The 19,901-nt window shown below is 31.8% G+C and overlaps 1 protein-coding gene across 1 annotated transcript; it reads right to left on the reverse strand.

Annotated features, from left to right (window-relative positions):
* Window positions 1–1,999: 1,999 nt before the first annotated feature.
* On the reverse strand, window positions 2,000–17,470 carry LOC114332286 (hexosaminidase D). Its single transcript, XM_028282063.2, has 3 exons — window positions 16,409–17,470; window positions 6,691–6,894; window positions 2,000–2,496 (listed from the first exon to the last, which is right to left on the reverse strand). The coding sequence occupies exons 1-3, from the start codon at window positions 17,367–17,369 to the stop codon at window positions 2,015–2,017; spliced, it is 1,647 nt and encodes a 548-aa protein (XP_028137864.2). The 5' UTR covers window positions 17,370–17,470; the 3' UTR covers window positions 2,000–2,014.
* Window positions 17,471–19,901: the final 2,431 nt, after the last annotated feature.

Raw genomic sequence — 19,901 nt, forward strand, 5'->3', positions numbered from 1 at the left:
TATATTCGTAGATATATTATATAATTCGCAAATTATTTTATTTTCGATTATATCGCCATCTATTGACAACTAGAATAATGTTATAAATGTCACCGACGAAATGTAATCACCGACGTGCGTTTTTTCTGTCACATACAATTTAATGCGTTAGAAAGAAATCGAAAAACTGTGACGCACTGAAAGATCCTCATGAGAAAAAGCATATACAGGGTGTAACAAAAATACAGGTCATAAATTTAATCACATATTCTGGGACCAAAAATAGTTCGATTGAACCTAACTTACCTTAGTACAAATGTGCACATAAAAAAAGTTATAGCCCTTTGAAGTTACAAAATGAAAATCGATTTTTTCCAATATATCGAAAACTATTAGAGATCTTTTATTGAAAATAGACATGTGGCATTCTTATGGTAGTAGTATCTTAAAAAAAAATTATAGTAAAATTTGGATACCCCATAAAAATTTTATGGGGGTTTTGTTCCTTTAAACCCCCCCAAACTTTTGTGTACGTTCCAATTTAATTATTATTGTAGTACCATTAGTTAAAAACAATATTTTAAAAACTTTTTTGCCTCTTAGTACTTTTTCGAAAAGTCAGTTTTTATCGAGATATTTTGAATATTTGTCAAATCCACCACATATATGTATATGGCTAAGTATGACTATGGAGACTTGGTAATAATATGAAAATTTATTTATGATTTCAATTTTTAGGTATATTTTGAACCATATTAAAAAAGAAGTAATATCTCGATAAAAAGTGCATTCTCGAAAAAATACAAACAGGCAAAAAAGTTTTAAAACACTGTGTTTAACTAATAGCACCGCAGTAAAAGTTTAATTGGAACATACACAAACATTTGGGGGGTTTTAAGGAACAAAACCCCCATAAAATTTTTATGTAAACATATTAAAAAAGAAGCCGCAACTCGAAAAAAACTGCCTTATCGAAAAAATACTAAGAGGCAAAAAAGTTTTAGAAATATTGAATTTAACTAACGGTACCACAATAATAATTTAATTGGAACGTACACAAAAGTTTGGGGGGATTTAAGGGAACAAAACCCCCATAAAATTGTTATGGGGTGCACAAATTTCACTATAATTCTTTTTCAAGATGTTCCTGCCATAAGAATTCCACATGTCCATTTTCAATAAAAAATCTCTAATAGTTTTCGATATATTCGAAAAAATCGATTTTCATTTTGTAACTTCAAAGGGCTGTAACTTTTTTTATGTGCATATTTGTACTAAGGTAAATTAGGTTCATTCGAACTATTTTTGGTCTCAAAATATGTGATTTAATTTATGACCTGTATTTTCGTTACACCCTGTATAATAACCGCTTTATAATATGTATTATATGAAGTTTTCTGGAGGGTAAAACCAATGTCAATGTTTTAATTATTATATTTTAAAGCAACAAGTGACTAATATTTTAGGTAACAAAAAAAAAAGATTCTCAGATTACCGATTATTTTTCTAGAAAAAAAGTAAGTCTGTTGTATGTATGTTAATAAGAAAATATGTATACCTACATCTACATATTATTGCATACATTTCATACTTATTTGTGTACTATGTATGCACAGATAATGTAGTTTGGTGTTTTAATAAAATAAGCAATAGTTATACTAGGTACTGTATTATTGACATAAAAAGAAATAAAACCATATAGGTACATCTGTACATCACGTATGTATGTACATACATACTATATACATGTACATACATAGTATGTACATGTACAAAGTGGGTTGTACTATTATGACGTATATTCAGTACATTAATTTCTACTAGCCACCACTGATCGGTTATTAGAATATCCCGGTTATAGGAATATTTTTGCTTGGCACGAAGGCTATTCCAATGAGCGGGTTCGACAGTATTCTAAAAATAAAATATTTTATAAATTAAAATATTTTAGTTTTGCAAGTGGGCACCTTTACCGTAGCGCCAAGGAGAGTGTGGCTTATTAGTAAATCAAACACAAAAAAACTTGAAACTATATTTATTTACAAGAATCTTTATTAAATGGTCTTCTATTCCAAGTTGTTTTTGCTACAAGTTTCTTTTTGGCGTCCCATAACAAGTTAATATGTGTCTCTAAAGGCTTAACATAAGTTTCTATCCATTCTTCTACAGTATAGTTATCATACACCTCCGATAAAGCAGAGGTTAGAAGAGATTTAATTTCAATTAATTCATCTCGGATCCTTCCAAGGGAAGTAGTGACTGATTCGACATTGTTGATGTTAGTAAAACAATGGGCAACATTATAATCACTCATCCAACCTTTAATGCGGGAATCTTCCAAAATAGATTCAAATTCTTGTTTTAATTGTTGAAAATGAATGACATGCTCGAGGACTTCTCCACCAGGAAAGGAACATTTAGGACTACCAAACACCGGACCAATGAGGGCATAAGGTTGTTCACATTTCAATAACTTTGCGATTTCTGTTGGGGGACTTAGAGGAGAATCGTTGAAACCTGCAAAATAAAAAGAAATGAAATATACAATTTTGTATTACTAATGGGAAGAAATAATTTTATATTACATAGAGATTAATTTGTTAAACACAATTTGGGTTTCGCAAAGATAACTCTTTGCAAAACCTTCTTTTTTCGCTTAATATATTGATTCAAAGGTGCCTGGAGGTTAATCAAGATATTATATGCGTGTTTTATTGACTATAGTAAAGCATTCGACCAAATGTGTCAAGGTATATTCAGAATAATAAGAAGAATACAAAAAAAAAGAAAATTAAGAAAATGGCAAAACAAATTAGAACATAGAACATGAGGACGCTGCTGGAAGCAGGAAAGATGTAAGAACTAGCGACACACTTAAAACAATACAAGATAGGTATTGCAGAAATTCAGGAAACCAGATGGAGGGCATGGAAAAATCTAAAGAAAATTATACAGTATGGTATGCAGGCGAAGAAAAACGGTTATGGAGGAACAGCTTTTATGGTGATAAGGGAAATGAGACATAAAGTTATGGAATTTAAACCCATATAAATATATGTAAAAGAATATATATCATACATAAGAGTAAATAGCAAACCGAACAAGTTATCCATAATAAATGTCTATGCACCCACAAAAAACACTGTTGACTTGACAAAACAACAGTTAATAATAATTACAACTAGGCAAAGAAGAATCTTCATAGAGGTTGCAGGGGAAAACTCAATACATAACAAAACAAACAATAATGGAGAAAGACTATGTAATTTAGCAGCGACATTAAACATGGACATAAGACGTAAGTAGCACGAATAAACACAAAGACATATACATACACAAAATAACATGGATGGGACCAGGAAGTATGGAGGGGAATCAAATAGACCATGTACTGATTAAAAAGACACAAACAATTGATAAATGCCGTTAGATCTCACAGAGGGGACAACGCCATCATCGATTTGAACCATATGCTTGTGATTACAAAATGTAAAATAAAAACAACACATAATGAAATACAAAAAGTAAAGGGAAGATTGGACATAGATAAATTGGAAGAGAAAGAAGTAAAAAGAAGATTTGTAAAAGAAGTAAAAGGAGATATGTTGTTCAAGGAGGAACAACAAGTAGAGAGGCAAGGTTGGCAAACAGCAAAAAATAAAGAAGAAATAATTGGTTTGACGAAGAGTGCAAACAAGTAGTGAACGAAAAGAATAAAACAAGATTGAAATGGTTAAAGCACATGCAAAGAAGAGGAACGAGAAAAATACAAAGATCAAAGAAAAACACAGAAAATATTTAAATCGAAGAAAAATAAAAGAATTCAAAACCATTGTACCATTACTTAAGACTAGGTAACCGAAAACGGACGGCTAATGTAGCTATAGTAAGTAGCTAAAGTATGTAGCTATAGCTAAGTATTTCGAAACAATATATCCAGACACGGATAGAGAAAAAGAAAGAGAAACAATAATGAACACGGAATAATATGATGATGAAGAGGAAGAGGCCTTTACAGAAGTGAAAGATAAAATATGCAAACTGAACGGGAAACAGCGGGAGACGAAAGAATATGTGCAGAACTTATAAAATACGGAGGGGAGATGTAGAAAGATTTTATAAACTAATACGAAATATATGAAGTAAGGCAATAATGTCCAAAGAATGGAAGAGGGGAATAATATAGACAATACCAAAACAAGGATATCACAAAATGTGTAAAAACTACCAAGCAATTAATTTACTGAATGTAACATAATATAAAGTAATGACTGGTATAATTAGAAACAGACTAACAATATACACAGAACAAAGCATAGGAGATTACCAGTACGGTTTCAGAAAAGGAAGATCCACATTAGATGCTATCCACAAAAAGTTATACAGTAAACATACAAGTATGACGGAGAAACACATACTTTTCCTAGACTTTAAACAGGCGTTTGATAAACTAAACAGAATAAAAATGTTCCAATACTACAAGAGAGTAATGTACCTATCAAATAAAATTATAAGAGTGATAGAAATGACAATGCGAGATTCCCAAGAAGTAATAGACACCGGAAGGGAAAGAACAGAAATAATAAAAATGGAATAAGACAAGGAGATGCACTCTCAACTGTATTACTTATTCTATTACTAGACAAGATAATAAAAAAGCTGTCAAACGCAGGAACTATAAATAAGAATGCAGTACAAATAATAGGATATGCGGATGATACAACCATGGTAACAACAGATAAAAGAGCAATAAAGAAAACCTCCAAAGAAATAGAAAACGAAGCCAAACTGAGAGAACTGGAAATACATGAAAATAAAACAAAATGCATGAACGTAAGCAAGAAAAAAAAGACACAAATGACAGAACTGACAATAAACGCACACTGCTTCGAAGAGGTTGAGACATTCAAATATTTAGGAGTATGTCAATGAAAAAAATAAAAATGTAGATATGAAAAGAAGAATTCAAGCAGGATAGCAAGCAGGAAGCAAATAAAGCATTCCACCGAAATAAAAAAATGTATAGAGATAAGAAGATAAGCCGAAACACAAACATGAGAATCTACAAAATGACCATAAGACCAAGAATAGTGGTATCTATGCTTTAGAGACATTTACATTAAGTAACAGCAAGAGAAGAAGAACAACTGAAAGGCTTTGACAGAAAATTTATGAGAAAAACTGGGACCAAACAGAGAAAACACAGAGGAAGCAAGACAATGAATGAATCACAAAATACAAGAATGGATGGGTCAAGAGAACATAGTTAGAACAATAAAAGCACAGAGAATTAAACGGTATGGACACATAATGAGCGGTTAATAGCAAAACAAGACTTTCTAAAATGTTTTCAATGTACATATCTGCTGTCATTCGTCCAATATTCACAAAAGTAATGCTCTGTATGAGGTTACAACCAACTGGCATATTCTTCACCTCTTCTATAGACGAAATTTTGTCAATCTTGTTTCCATAACTGAAATCTGCAGCGGGATTACGAACACTCGATGCGAGATCGCAAAACGAACCGTAGGCAAACTCGATGCGAATACGCATCGAAGCCAAAAAGTGATTACGAACTGGGTTCGAGTAGACTGTCAGAAAAGATCGGCAATTATCGTATTTTTGAACCTGCGGGATAATATTTCGAACAAATGGAATGATGTGCACGTTATATGCCAAGCAATTTCTCTCATTAACCTAAATAATTATTACAATAGAATATAAAATAAAGTTTTTATTACATATTTAATTGTTATAAACGATTATTTTATATTCTAAGGATGGATACAGTGATAACGTGTACCTAGATATATAAATATATAATTTTCGAACTTAAGTAGAATTTGAGATTAATTATGATTTTTCACCGTTATTAAAGATTAAATAGCCAGGGAAAGATGGGAGACGTTATATAAAAATATTATTAAAGGTCCCTTCATTGAATTTTGTCTCATAGCATTCCTTATCTTACCTTTTCGCCATTAAATCTTACTCTGCAAATATTACAAGGATAAAAATTAACCATGGACGTTTCCTTCACATATTTTTAAAATAATAGGAATAAGTATTAGAGAACTTCTGTCCGTGTAATGAGTGTAATACACCTCACTGGGAGATTTAAACAATATATTTTTTTAATGTTCAAAACATGAGAATTATTATCAAAATCGTATAATCTAAATATCGTTTGATTAACGATATACATTATTTTTAAATTGAAGAAATCAAAGTATGAAGTAGATACCTAAGTAGGTTATGTCGTTATGTATTCTCTTCGTTATCTTTTCTTAATTTTTATACTTGGATCGGCAAGAGAGAAAGCCTTATAGGAGATCAGCGATCTATCAGAGAGAGATAGATAATTCGAGTTGGCAACTCGACAGGGTCGTTGGTATCGAGCAGTGCCTTCGAGTTGACTCGCATCGACAACGTAGGGAAAGAGGTTTCGTAATCACTCCCTACGGTAAAACATGGCGGATACGATGCGTATCGAGTGTACGTAATCCGGGCCCTGGTCTCATCTGTGAACAAATTTTCCACTGCTCGGTAATCATATTAACATGTCCAATTAAAATATTTTATATTTTTGTCCATGACTATATCATCCTCATATTACATTTTGGTCTAAATTATCTTTTTTCTTTTGAAATGATATTCATTCTTTACTATATTTCTGGAATCATTTCAATAGTAATCTAACAAGCTTACCTAGTAAAATTCTCAGACTCATGGCCAATGTTGGTAGCCCAACAGGTAATAGTTCACAGAGCACAGCAAAGTGATCATACCTTTGCCAACCAGTAATGATGATCCCTTTAAAATTAAACTGATTTGAGTATTCTGCAACCACAGACATCCAGCTGCGGTGATTTTGTAGATAGTGTGTTGCATATGGAACAATCTCATTGCTGCCTAAAATGAAAAAATATATAGGTATTTTTAGACATTGATTAGACAGTTATCAACAAAAATGATATTAACATTATGAGAAATCTCTTTTGGAACCATCAGGCTGTGGTAACATTAGATGGAAATTGCACAGTTGTGCAACAGATAAGTAGAGGAATGAGACATGGCTGTGTACTTTCACAATTACTATTTAATATACAGCGTGTCTACTTAAGTTGGAAACATATGGGAAACTTTTTTGTTATTCATTTTACGAAAAAAGTTATTCTTTATAAAAAGTTCTGCATTAGGGTGGAGCGAAGTTGACAGATATTTTTCATTTTTATTTTTTTGAAATGGGCTAGTACCCAAAAGTTGTCTATTAGGTAGTATATTATAGGGAAAAAAAATCAACCCCCTGTGTTGTAATTTAGAGGTTCCCCCCGGGACTTGAAATTTGCCTATAACGTTGTATACATTAATAGCAGCTCTTCGCTTGTATTTTATATTTTAGCATTAAAATACAACCCAGAACTCATCACGAGGAGGTGGCTGCTAAACGAGTTCCACCACCACCCCTCTCCGCCACCGCCCTCCACCCTTAAAAATTCTTTTCACTCTCTAACTCATAATATAAATACGGTATTATGTAGTGTCTAGTGAGTACTCACGTTTTGTATTAAAATGCGGCATCTGTTGTCGTGAGTCTAATCTTGATTTGATAAATCCATCCGTGTTGTCCTCCCCACAGACCGCCATAGAAGCTTCGGTAACCAGTCTGACACATCGTTCAACTGCTTGAGTATTACATGGATATTTAACAATTTCCATTTGATCTGGCACTTCTATCATAGCTAAAATGTCTTTGTTAGAAATATTAGCTAGTAATGGAGGTTCCGTTAGCCTGCAAGACTGCCAATCAATGAGTTCCACAAAGTCTGTGGCATTAAAATAAATTTTTGGAATAGTAAAAAATCGTATATATTGAATTATTCTGATTTTGCTGACGAATTTTCAAGAGACGACGATAACCTAGCTCCCTTATGGACTTGGTTTCATCTGTTACCAGCGAAATAACAGATTTTCTGGATGAGCATAGAAACCATTTCTCTGAATGACGGGATCAATAATTTCCAAAAGTTTCTTGTCAAAATTTCTGGACCATCTAATCATATTCAACAGATGACGAGGACCGTCCTTACATGACGGCTTTAGCTTAATATGGAACCATAAAGGTGCGTACACCTTTAGTACGTATTCGCTTAGAATTTGAAGATTACTTGAGACTTCATTTGAGTCTCCATATAAAGTCTAAGTATCCTATTTGCAGCTGTTAGCCAACGGGAATGGGATAATTTGCCCGGGTTTCGATTGGCTAGGCTCTCCGTGCAAATGCCAGAAGTAACAGTTTGACATATATCCCACAAATATTTTTGATCGGTACTTAAATCATCAGGAACAAGCACTGGAAAGTTTCCACTCTGTATTGGATTAAATGACACAACTGGCAAATTTTCACAGGTTTCTAAAGCTTTTCCAATGGTACCAGAATATCCGCTAGGTCCTGTTGAAGGTCCATCTAACTTTTGAAGTAAGTGCCTTAGGCGTAATTCATTTGCGTGAAAAAGGCAGATCAACCACTGAACGGGGCGTTTTAGATATAGTTCCATCATTCTTATGGCACCATTTTTATTTCCAGTGTTCACAACTGTTCCGTCACATCCGATAGCATTTAAATGGGAAAAGTCCACCTTTGTCTCTAAGAACTTTACGATTGCTTGTTCCAGATTGCATTTAATATGAGATGCAGTTCCAGACTGCGGCGTCACATGTCCTATAGCCTTGGAGCCCGGTTCTGACACTAATACAACATGTTCTTCAACGACGGTGTTTCTATAAAGTTTGTTTCCCTTCATACATTGCGACAGTGTTTTGTCTTTTAGACCGTCAAAAAATAAGCCCGTTATCACTTCCTTACTTATGCTCTCATAATCAGTTCTCTTCCTTTTTCTAGCACGACGTATTTTACTTCTATCGATTATTTTGGAAATATCGCGTGGAGTAACTATTTTAAAATCCTCTAAAACTGCAGTAGCTATTATTGCTGCAGCTCTGTCAGAGACACCTGTTCTGTCACACGCTTTCGCCAATTTTGGCAAGGAAATTCTCATTTGTCCAATATTTTCACATGACTGGGAACGTGAAGCAATCGATTGGTAATTTGTTTCTGACGTTTCTGAAACACTATCAGAAGAATCGGATTCTCGTAAAGTAACATATTGTATGACAGTTTCTGTTTGTCTTGGTTCTTCGGTAATTTTAGGTCTATCTTTTAATTTCCTTGCCATTTCCTTTTCTATTTTTTTACTTTCAATTTTATCTATGGAACTAATTGACATTTTACGTTGGCTTCGCTGGTCTAATAAAAAAGTCAATATCAAAAGTCAAAAGTAATATCAAAAAGGGTACTACTAGCATGGTCTTGAAAGCTTTTTAGTTTTTATGACATGGCAGTTGTTTTTCTGCTTTTTAATGGTTTCTTCAGATTTTGATATTTCTTATAATATCCGTTTAACATACCGGTAATCCTTTTGTGTGACAAAACAGGTAACGAAGCTTTAGTCCAAAGTCCTTCCAGATCTGTTGTCACTAGTGCTATTATTTCGGAAACATTTGGTTCCTTTATAGAAGTTTGTTTTAACTGAAATCTAATCCATAAAAAATGTCTCATTACATCACTATAAGTCGGTAACATTAGTTCATTTAGTTTTTTTGACGCTCCAAACACTGTACAAAAGGTCTCTTTTCGTCTTTTCTTGTTGTTGGCATGGCGCGATTAATAATAAAATACACAAAATCCAAATACGTAACACAGAAAACAAAACAAAGCGACGCGCTTGATACCGTAACTTAACACGTACTGTCCCAGTTTTCTGAAACTTGTGATGTGATGTCACGTGCTACAGACACAGACCCGCGCGCAAGTAATTTCCCAGAACTCATACACTTGCTGACTGTTGACGGGGGAGAATCAAATTGATGTTGTAAACCATAAAAAATACCGTATATGTAATATACCTTATTATTGTAAAATTCGAAGCGTTCGGGGAACCTCTGAAATATTTTTAATTTATTTGTGCTTTTAACACGTTATTTTGTATACCGATAGACAACTTTTGCACACTTCCCCACTTCAAATTTCGAAAATTGAATTTTTCGCTCCACCCTATTCTGCATGCTCTAAAACCTAAGATTCAATCATCAGATATCAAATTTTGTCAATATTATACGAGGTATGTAAAAACATATGAACTTCGTTCAAGAGTAAAGTACCTTTATTTCTCTCAATATCGAAAATTCTTATTATGAAAAGTTGTTTGGAAATAAAAGCTAAGATCAAATATGCAATTACATGCTTCTAATTGGAAAAAAATATTTTCCAAATTTTTCTCAAATTTATTGATACTAACTTCATTTTTATTTATTACACATACGATAACTCTTTTATTATTACTTTTACGAAAAAAAGGTATTCTTTATAAAAAGCTCTGTATGTCCTAAGACCGAAGATGCAACCATCAGATATCACATTTTATTAATTTTATACGAGGTATGTCAAAAAATTTGAATTTCACTCAAGAGTAAAGTACCTTTATTTTTCATAATATTGAAAACTGTTATTAAAAAAGTTGTTTAGAATTAAAAACTATGTTTCAATATGCAATTACATCCTTCTAATTGAAATATTGTGAAATATAAGGGTACTATAATCTTGAGCGAATTTCATATTTTTTGACACACCTCGTATAAAATTAATAAAAGTTGATAAATCATGGTGGTGTCTTAGATTTTAGACCATGCAAAGCTTTTTATGAAAAATAACTTTTTTTCGTAAAATGAATAATAAACATATCATAGTTATCATATTTGTAATAGATAAAAACGAAGTTGGGTACCCATAAATTTGAGAAAAATTTTTTTTTCAATTAGAAGCATGTAATTGCATATTTGATCTTAGTTTTTAATTCCAAACAACTTTTTATCATAAGAATTTTCGATATTGAGAGAAATAAAGGTACTTTGCCCTTGACCGAAATTCATATTTTTTGACATACCTAGTATAATATTGAGAAAATTTGATATATGATGATTGAATCTTAGGTTTTGGGGCATGCAGAACTTTTTATAAAGAATAACTTTTTTCGTAAAATTAATAATAAAAAAGTTTCCCATATGGTTCCAACTTAAGTAGACACGCTGTATACTCCGAAGAGTTATTTACACAAGCACTTGAAATTGTACAGAGTTTGTTTAGCATGGTGACGGACAGTGCGTCAAATATGTAAGCAAGTGTTGTGACACTTGTGTATTTTGCAAAGTAGAATAGGGAAATTGTTGAATTTCTTTTATATATAGTTTATGGAAACAATAATTTTTTTGTATGGAATAACATTTTTTGTAAACCTGTGGAACAGGGTTGCAAAAACATGTTTTTTTTTAATTTTAAACAAAACACATGTTTTTTTGTTTTAAACGTTTTTTTTTTATTTTAAACATGTTTTTTTTGTTTTTAAATTGTATGTCTTAAACAAATAAAACTTGTTTAAAACGCATGTTTTTTTTTTGTTTTAAACGTTTTTTTTTTGCTTTAAACATGTTTTTTTTGTTTGTAAATTTTATATTTTAAACAAATAAAACTTAGAAGAACAGATTGTTTAAATCATATTTTCTTAAACATAATATTAATTGAAAGTGTTTGATCTATTATTCTACTAAATAATAAGATAAGAAAACCAATTGCAAAATTAGGAACTATTGCCAGACTATTTACTATTTATAAATTCGCATTGCAAGGACGTCTACTGTCAGTTATTTTGTGGTGTTTCTTGTAATGCTTAATGTTTTTTTAAACATGCAAGTTATTTGGTGACCACAGCTCATTTTTTGGCAAATTTGCTTGATCATCGCATTAGTGGAAATAAAATTATCATCCATCCATTATAAATTATCATCCAGAAGCATTTTCAATTATTATTATTACCAGGCAAAGAGTGTACCCTTTATATTTTCTAAACATCTAATTGAGAATGTAAAACCATTGGCATAATATAAATACTACAGCATCGAAACTTGCTCAACAGCTTCACACAGCTATTGCATCGTCAGCCAATATAGAAAGGCTCTTCTCATCGTACAGTTTACCATTCCAAACTAAGTAATCGGATAGGCAATGTCAAAGCTGCTAAGTTGGTTTCAATTTTTAAAATTCCATCAGTGATGACGAGACTGATAAGGTTGATGAATTAGATTACAATATTACTATGAGACTGAAACAGTTTTGAGAAATTGATTAACTCTTGTATGCAAAATGTTTTACATTTTTTTGTGTTCCGATGATTAATAAATAAATAATATGTATGTTAAAAATTTTATATAATGTATTCGAATTTTTTTATATTTATTGTATGTATTCATAAAGAAAATGAAAAAACCCTTGTTTAATATAAGTGTTTTAAACTGTTTTAAACAAAAACTGTTTTATACATAAACAAATGTTTAAAACCGTTGATTAAGAGGATGGGTACGTATTTTCGGCTGCAATGCTATTCAAATGGGGATTTATTTTTTTCGAATCCTGAGAAAACTAATAAGTATTTTTTTAAAATTTAAACGCAGAATGAAAGATTACGTTATTGGCGAGGGCCGAAAGTCCCCAAGAACTTCTATAATGTTTATTTTAATAAGTTACAGTTACAAGTTATTTATTGTGTATTATTTGTGGAAGATCAGGTGTGATATTGTGTACATCAGGATAATATATTCTGTGATCCAAGTATTTTGTTGTTAAAGATGTTCAAAATTGTAAGTGCTCCATAGTAAAAATATATTATTAAAAAATCACTTAAACACTTTTCCTCATTTCTCGATTGAGTATTAGTTTTTGTTGTACATATAAATTATTACAATCACTGAATACATAGTTAGAAAAAATTATCACATTTATTAACTGAATTATTAATTTGCAATTATAAAAATAACAGTTATCCAAGAACATTCAAAAGCTATCTCTTTAAATTAATGATGACATTTTCAAGTAGAATGACATTCTAGTAATGTTTACATATCCATACCAGTGTGAATTTTACTACACGTAATTTTCCGTGTAAAGACAGAAAAAGTAGGGATACCTGTAAAATATTTGCGAATTATGTACCGATGGCCTTAAAACAAAATGTCTAAAACGAAACAACCCTGTTGTGGACGATGCCAACGGAGACAGCAGTGTCACATTTAATATGCATCTGTATATGTAATGTGAAATTTTTGACACTGATTTTTTGTCACAACTCGTTATTTTAAAAATGTCTTCTATATACGTTGGGTCACAATACATCAATGGAAATTAGATGTCTATAGACATTCTGTTCGCCAACATATTAAAGTTTGTTAATGATGGTTTTTGTTGTTTTTTCCAAATAACTTGTATGATTACTAGAAATCGGTTTGTAGTCTGAAGTATTAATAAGATTTGAGAATTTATCGATGTAAGAAGAAGTGTTTACGCTAACAGTGGTGTTTCCTTTGTCGACAGGAAGAATGACTAGATCTGAATTTGATTTTTTTAGGGCTTTTCTCTCAGATTGGCTAATGTTTGGGGTAGGTTTTGAATTTCTAAGGACTCTAACAACATCTTGTCTAACTATTTCAGCATCTTCGGAAGGTAAATTAGAGAAGGCTTCCTCAGTTTGACAGATGATTGTCTCAACTGGAATGTGACTTGGGGTGACAACATTCATTATACCGACTGTACAGTCATTATCGATAAATGTGACAAAGACCTGCAGAAGCTACTAAATACAATTTGTGATACTGGGGAACAGTTTGGTTTAACAATAAACATAAAAGAATTTTTTTGGCGTTTTTAGATAGTAAAAAGGCGTTTGACATGGTCAATAGAGAAGGAATATGGCAAAGCCTGATAAACAAGGAAGTAGATGAAGAACTTGTAAGTGTAACAAAGAGTTTGTATGTCAACACAAAAAACCAGGTCAGGACAAGTAACTTAATCTCAGACGAATTTTCTAACAACGATGGGGTTAGTCAAGGTGGAGTGCTGAGCTCACTGTTATTTATTTCTGTTATGGATGAAGTTATTAAAAAGTGTTGGAAAAAATCTAAAAAATGCGCTATAGGGTATAGAAATTTGCAGCAAATAAAAATTGAAGCCTGTGCATTTGCTGATGACATTGTATTAGTTGCAAGAACTGAAAAGGCTCTCGCAGATAACATAAGAATCTGGGCTGAAGAACTAAAAAACTACAACAATAATAAATACGGAGAAAACTAAAGTAATGACAATTGCCAACAAAGAAGCAACTGTAAATATTGAAATCGAAGGGCAAAAAATCGAGCAAGTAGACCTCTTTAAGTATTTGGGAATAATGTTAAACAACAAAGGTACACAAGAAGATGAAATCGGAAACAGAATAAAATTGGCAATGAGAACTTATTATTCACTGTATAGAAATTTCCTAAACAAAAAAGAAATATCAAGAAAAACCAAAATGACAGTATATAAAACCGTATATATGCCAATTACAATATATGGGGCAGAAAACTGGGTACTTAATGACAGACAAAGAAAAACATTACGAGCTACAGAAATGAGATACATGGGCTGGACACATAAGAATGAGTGGTGATAGACAAGTGAAAATGACATGGGAGGCCAAAGCAGTGAGTAAAAGCACGAGGGGCAGACCAAGGAAAAGCTGGAACACTAGTGTAAACGAAATACTGCAAGAAGCAAAAGTTTTAGCAGCAGATAGGAAGAAGTGGCGTAAATTAGCAGAGAGTATTATATAAAGGAGGAATCCTCGACACCTGATGGTAAAAGAGGCAATCGATTATGTATGTATGTATGTATAAAAGAAAAAAAACCGTGGTTATCAGTAAGAGGGCTAAAGTCGTAATAAGGATCCAGATAAAAGATGACGATAATGAATAAATGGTCAAAATGAAATATGTAATAGTCTGGATTACTGAAGACCTAATTCGAAAATAATAATGGAGCAATCAAGAGCTTTATTGAAGGTGAGGAAATTTGTGAATAATCAAACACTCAATGTGCAATTCTGATAGAGGAGGGTAAAATGTTATACAGTCGAACTTGCTTATTAGAATAGCCTTTGTGCCAAGCAAAAGTATTCCTATAACCGTAAATAACTGATCATTGGGGTTGCTAGTAAGTATAAATGATTCGGGACCTCAAATTTATATTCCTTAAACCAGGATATTCCTTTAACCAGTATTCTAATAAGCAGGTTCGACTGTATCCACTATATTCTTATTTATTGTGCTGAAGCTTGGACTGTTAATGTTGACTTAATGAGAAAGCTGGAAATTTTTGAGATATGGCTTTTTGAAGAATTTTGAAAATAACATTTACCAATCATATTACGAACAAAATGGTGTTGCAAATAATGGGAAGGGACAGAGAACTTTTGACCATCATTAAAAGGAGAAAGTATCTTTGGTAAGTTTGGTATCTTCACATTGTGAAGATACCAAAGGACAGTGCCCATAGATATCCAGGAAGAACTCTTTTTGAAGAAATCTGCTACTCATCAAATTTAAATCATCATAATATGTTATTGTAACTAATTGTCTAGTGATATTGTAATTACCGCCACATACAAATACTTTTTTTTTAATTATTGTATTGTATTAATATTAACAAAAAACATTTAGTGTATTAATATATATTAATTGTGTAAATTGGCTGAAAGACTTCAGTCGATGACCTTTTGGTACATTGTATCAATAAAATATCTCTCTCTCTCTCTCTCTCTCTCTCTCTATAATAATAGATACTAATTTAAATCTGAAACTTTCCTTATTAGAACCCCTTTCTGTTAACATCCAAATCTCTGCCTTTTACAATTTATAAGACATAGATACCACGAATATAGAACACGAAAAGGATTCTACAATATGCAATTCACATTCTGCTTTCATTCATCTAGGAAAAGGTACGAAAAGGTCCGTAGTACTCATAATCTGAGTAAAGATAGAAGTGAAGTGAAAGACAATTTATGTTTCATTTCAATTCAAAGGCAATGCACAATCTACATACAGCTGTTTCTGTTTAGAACTTCTTCAGTGTAGCTGCATGGCCGCCTCTGAATCAAAACGAAATGAGATTGTCTTTTTAAGGGGAATTTTGTACTTATCCTAGATGAATAAAAGCAGAATGTGAATTGCATATTGTAGAATCCTTTTCACTTTCTACATTCGCCGTCTCTACGTCTTATAAATTGTAAAAGGTAGAGATTTACGATGTTAACAGAAAGGGGTTCTAATAAGGAAAGTTTCAGATGTAAATTAGTACCTATTATTATATTTGATAATGGATTCTGTATCTGGGACTTTCCTATTTTCTGTTCAAAAATAATTTGCCTGCAAAACTCTATATATTATATTATAATAATGGACCTGGAACAGATTTTCTGAAAATAAAAATTAAAATATTATATACCTGTTGCTCCTTTGAAAGCACTGGCAATCCAAACATTTTTAAAAACTTTTTGGTAGCTGTCCCACAAGGTAGGACCTAACTCATCATAAACATCTTTAGTATACTTCCATATCACAGGTTCAACATTATTATGTAAATTACTATTAGCCAGATCTGCATCACTAAAAGATCTAAACTCATCATCCCACATTAATACCGTTATATGAGGGTTAAAACGTTTAACAATGCTAATAACATTTTTAATATGTGCTATAAATAAGAGATTCTTTGAAAGGTTATGTTTTATCATAGTGTCAGTACAGCGTTCGCATATCCCTAGATAATACACTTCATCTGCCCCAATGTGTATGAATTGGCTATCTGGGTGAGCTGCAAGCATTTGTTGTACCATAGTTTCTAGTAACTGTTCAGTCTTTTGATGTGTAGGGCAAATTACTTGTGGATACTCTGAAATCTCTCGTAACATCTCATAGTCTTTAAGCTTCAAAACAAACTCCAAGTGACCAAATGTTTGAATGAGAGGTATAACTGTCAAATTGTGCTCTTTTGCTAATCTATTAATTTCCCTAATATTCTGTAATGTATATGCATTTGTGGCACTTATATTTATCAAATTATCTTTATAAGGAAACATATCCTCATATTCTATAAGAACTCCTGTTGCTCCAAACTTGGCAAGTAAAGGAAATAAATCTTTATAAAAATCTATTTTTGGCGGGGCGCCTTTTAAATCTAAATGTACAACCTTATGGCCTTTAAAAGATATTGGTTTTTCTCTCTTAAAATATGGTTCCTTGATTTCTTCATTGCTTTGAACCTCATCAACTTCATTTTTTAAGCTTTTTGAGCTTTTCAGTGAAAAGTAAAATATACAAATAACTAAGACAAAAATAAAAAATACAATGTATGGATTTGCGTATTTTGTCTTGACACTACGAAGCTGCGGTCGTGTTTTTCTCATTTTTAGTTATATTCGAAACGTTTCTTCATATCAATAATCTAGTTAATATGGCCATTGTTTACACTTTTTGACTTTTTATCATTAGAGGTTATCATGTCATAAATCACAATAAATAAAACCACTGTCAACTGTCATACCACGATGACAGGTCAACATCCGGCCACCGGATATCAATCTTGTGGATTCTGTCTAAATCCTGACCCATTACTTAGCGGCATGTAATTTGGATTGCCTATATAAACTTGAATCGGCGAAATGGGCCTTTTGAGTTATTTAAAAAATATCGCTGTGTCTAGGTAAACGCTAACGTGTACGCAAATAAAATAGGTACACGCGAATTAAGGGTTCAGAGGGAAGCAGAACTATTTAGGTGTTTCAAACTTAATTGCAATAAAGCAATGTGTATAGTGTAAAAGTATATATTCAGGTTAGCAAAATAAATATAGTTGACATGACATGTACAAAATACTGTTAATAATTTTTATACGTAAGTTAATGATACCAGTTTATAATCCAATGCTGTTGAGTTTATCTCTATTTATACAGGGAGTTGAACTTGTTACGATTTTCATAGAAAATTGGTTATAACTTTGTAAATACCCTGTATAACATAATAAACCTTTATATTTTTGTGATTGGGACGTTAAAAGATTTCGAACATAAAATAAAATATAGGGTGTTTCATTAAAAAAAAAGTTTGGTCTGCCACTATGTTATCGAACATTCTTACTAATTTTGTAATATGATGCTCAAAGTTTGCTACAATTTTTATTACCAACTTTTATTGCTATCTATTACTATAGCGGATCTACTGAGCTTTATCACACTAATCAATCGCCCTGTATATTTTATCTTAATACTTCTGCTACACTTAATCACGAATTTTTGTCTCTTATCTTTTCATATAATGTTTTAAAATTTTGTTAAACTCATTAAAAGAACTAAATATTTGTCCTTCACTCCGTAATTAATTTAAAAACAAACACTAAACAAATAAAAAATAAGAAATCTCTTTACTAATCAATATTAAAATGTAAACAAAACGGGATTAGAAAAATTCTAAAAGACCGCTTCTCACTCTGACACTCGCGGTATTCTCAAGTTAGCGTGTATGCAAAAAACCAGTAAAAGTGCACGCTAAATCGCTGTGTCTAGGTACACGCTAACGTGTACGCAAATAAAAAAGTTAGGTACACGCTTAAACGTCATTAAGTCAGTGACGTCATTATTTAGCGTGTACTATGACTGGGTTTTTTGGTACACGCTAATTTGATCCACGTGTGTATGCTGTGGTATTAAGTATCTGTAAGTATTGCGAGTGTCAGAGTGTGGTTAGAATTTGTCTAATCGCTAATCGCGTTATGTTTACACCGTTGACACTTTAATATTGATTTATAAAGAGTTTCCTTATTTTTTACTTGTTTTAGTGTTTTTTTTAATTAACTATGGAGTGTGGACAATTATTTATTTTTTTAATGAGTTTAACGACATTCTAAAACAGTATGAAAAAGATAAGAGACAAAAATTCGTGATTAAGGGTAGGAAGTAATAAGATAAAATATACGGGGCAATTGATTAGTGTGATAAAACTCAGTAGATCCGCTAGAGTAATAGATAGCAATAAAAGTTAGTAACAAAAATTTTAGAAAACTTTAAGCTTCATATTACAAAATTACTAAAATTAGTTAGAATGTTACAGGACGTTCTATAATATAGTTGCAGACCAAACTTATGTCTTTTAAATGGAACACCCTATATTTTATTTTATGTTCGAAATCTTCTTAACTTCCATATCACAAAAATATAAAGGTTTATTATGTTATACAGGGTATTTACAAAGTTATAACGAATTTTCTATTAAAATCGTAACAAGTTCAACTCCCCGTATACATGCCTGTATAAATAAAAATAAACACTACAGCAAAAATAAACACCAATATAAAGTAGTATAATTAACTTACGTATACAAATTATTTTAGGAGTATTTTGTATATATCATATGTTAACTAATATTTATTTTGCTAACCTGAATATATACTTTTATATACATATATTGTTTTATTACAAGGACCTCATTGTCTTCTTTATGTATGAATAGAAAACAAAAAGTTGTGACTGGCTAATTGACACCCAAGTCTATGCCATAAAAAAAGTTTAAAACATCTGAATAGTTTTTCTTTCCTTCTCCTTCCCTTAATAAAAATATTTTCTATTAAACAAACAACAAACACTAAACATATCAAAATAGCGTGTACCAAAATATAAAGTCACTGGACACGTTAAATAATGACGTCACTGGCTTGATGAAGTTTAATTCGCGTGTACCTAACTTTTTTATTTGCGTACACGTTAGCGTGTACCTAGACACAGCGTTTTATTTATTTAAATTGAACGCTGTGTCTAGGTACACGCTAACGTGTACGCAAATAAAAAAGTTAGGTACACGCGAATTAAACTTCATCAAGCCAGTGACGTCATTATTTAGCGTGCACGGTGACTTTATATTTTGGTACACGCTATTTTGATATTTTT

Source organism: Diabrotica virgifera, chromosome 1 (assembly GCF_917563875.1).
Source record: "Diabrotica virgifera virgifera chromosome 1, PGI_DIABVI_V3a".
Taxonomy (NCBI): Eukaryota; Metazoa; Arthropoda; class Insecta; order Coleoptera; family Chrysomelidae; genus Diabrotica; species Diabrotica virgifera.

Bases quoted from the DNA above. Each gene is read 5' to 3' on its own strand.
- LOC114332286 (XM_028282063.2), bottom strand. From the start codon at position 17,369: ATGAGAAAAACACGACCGCAGCTTCGTAGTGTCAAGACAAAATACGCA. The intron at 6,895-16,408 runs GTATATAATATT...TTTTCATTTTAG, and splicing joins TGCTTTCAAAGGAGCAACAG to GCAGCAATGAGATTGTTCCA. The intron at 2,497-6,690 runs GTAAGCTTGTTA...TTTATTTTGCAG, and splicing joins GAGTCTGAGAATTTTACTAG to GTTTCAACGATTCTCCTCTA.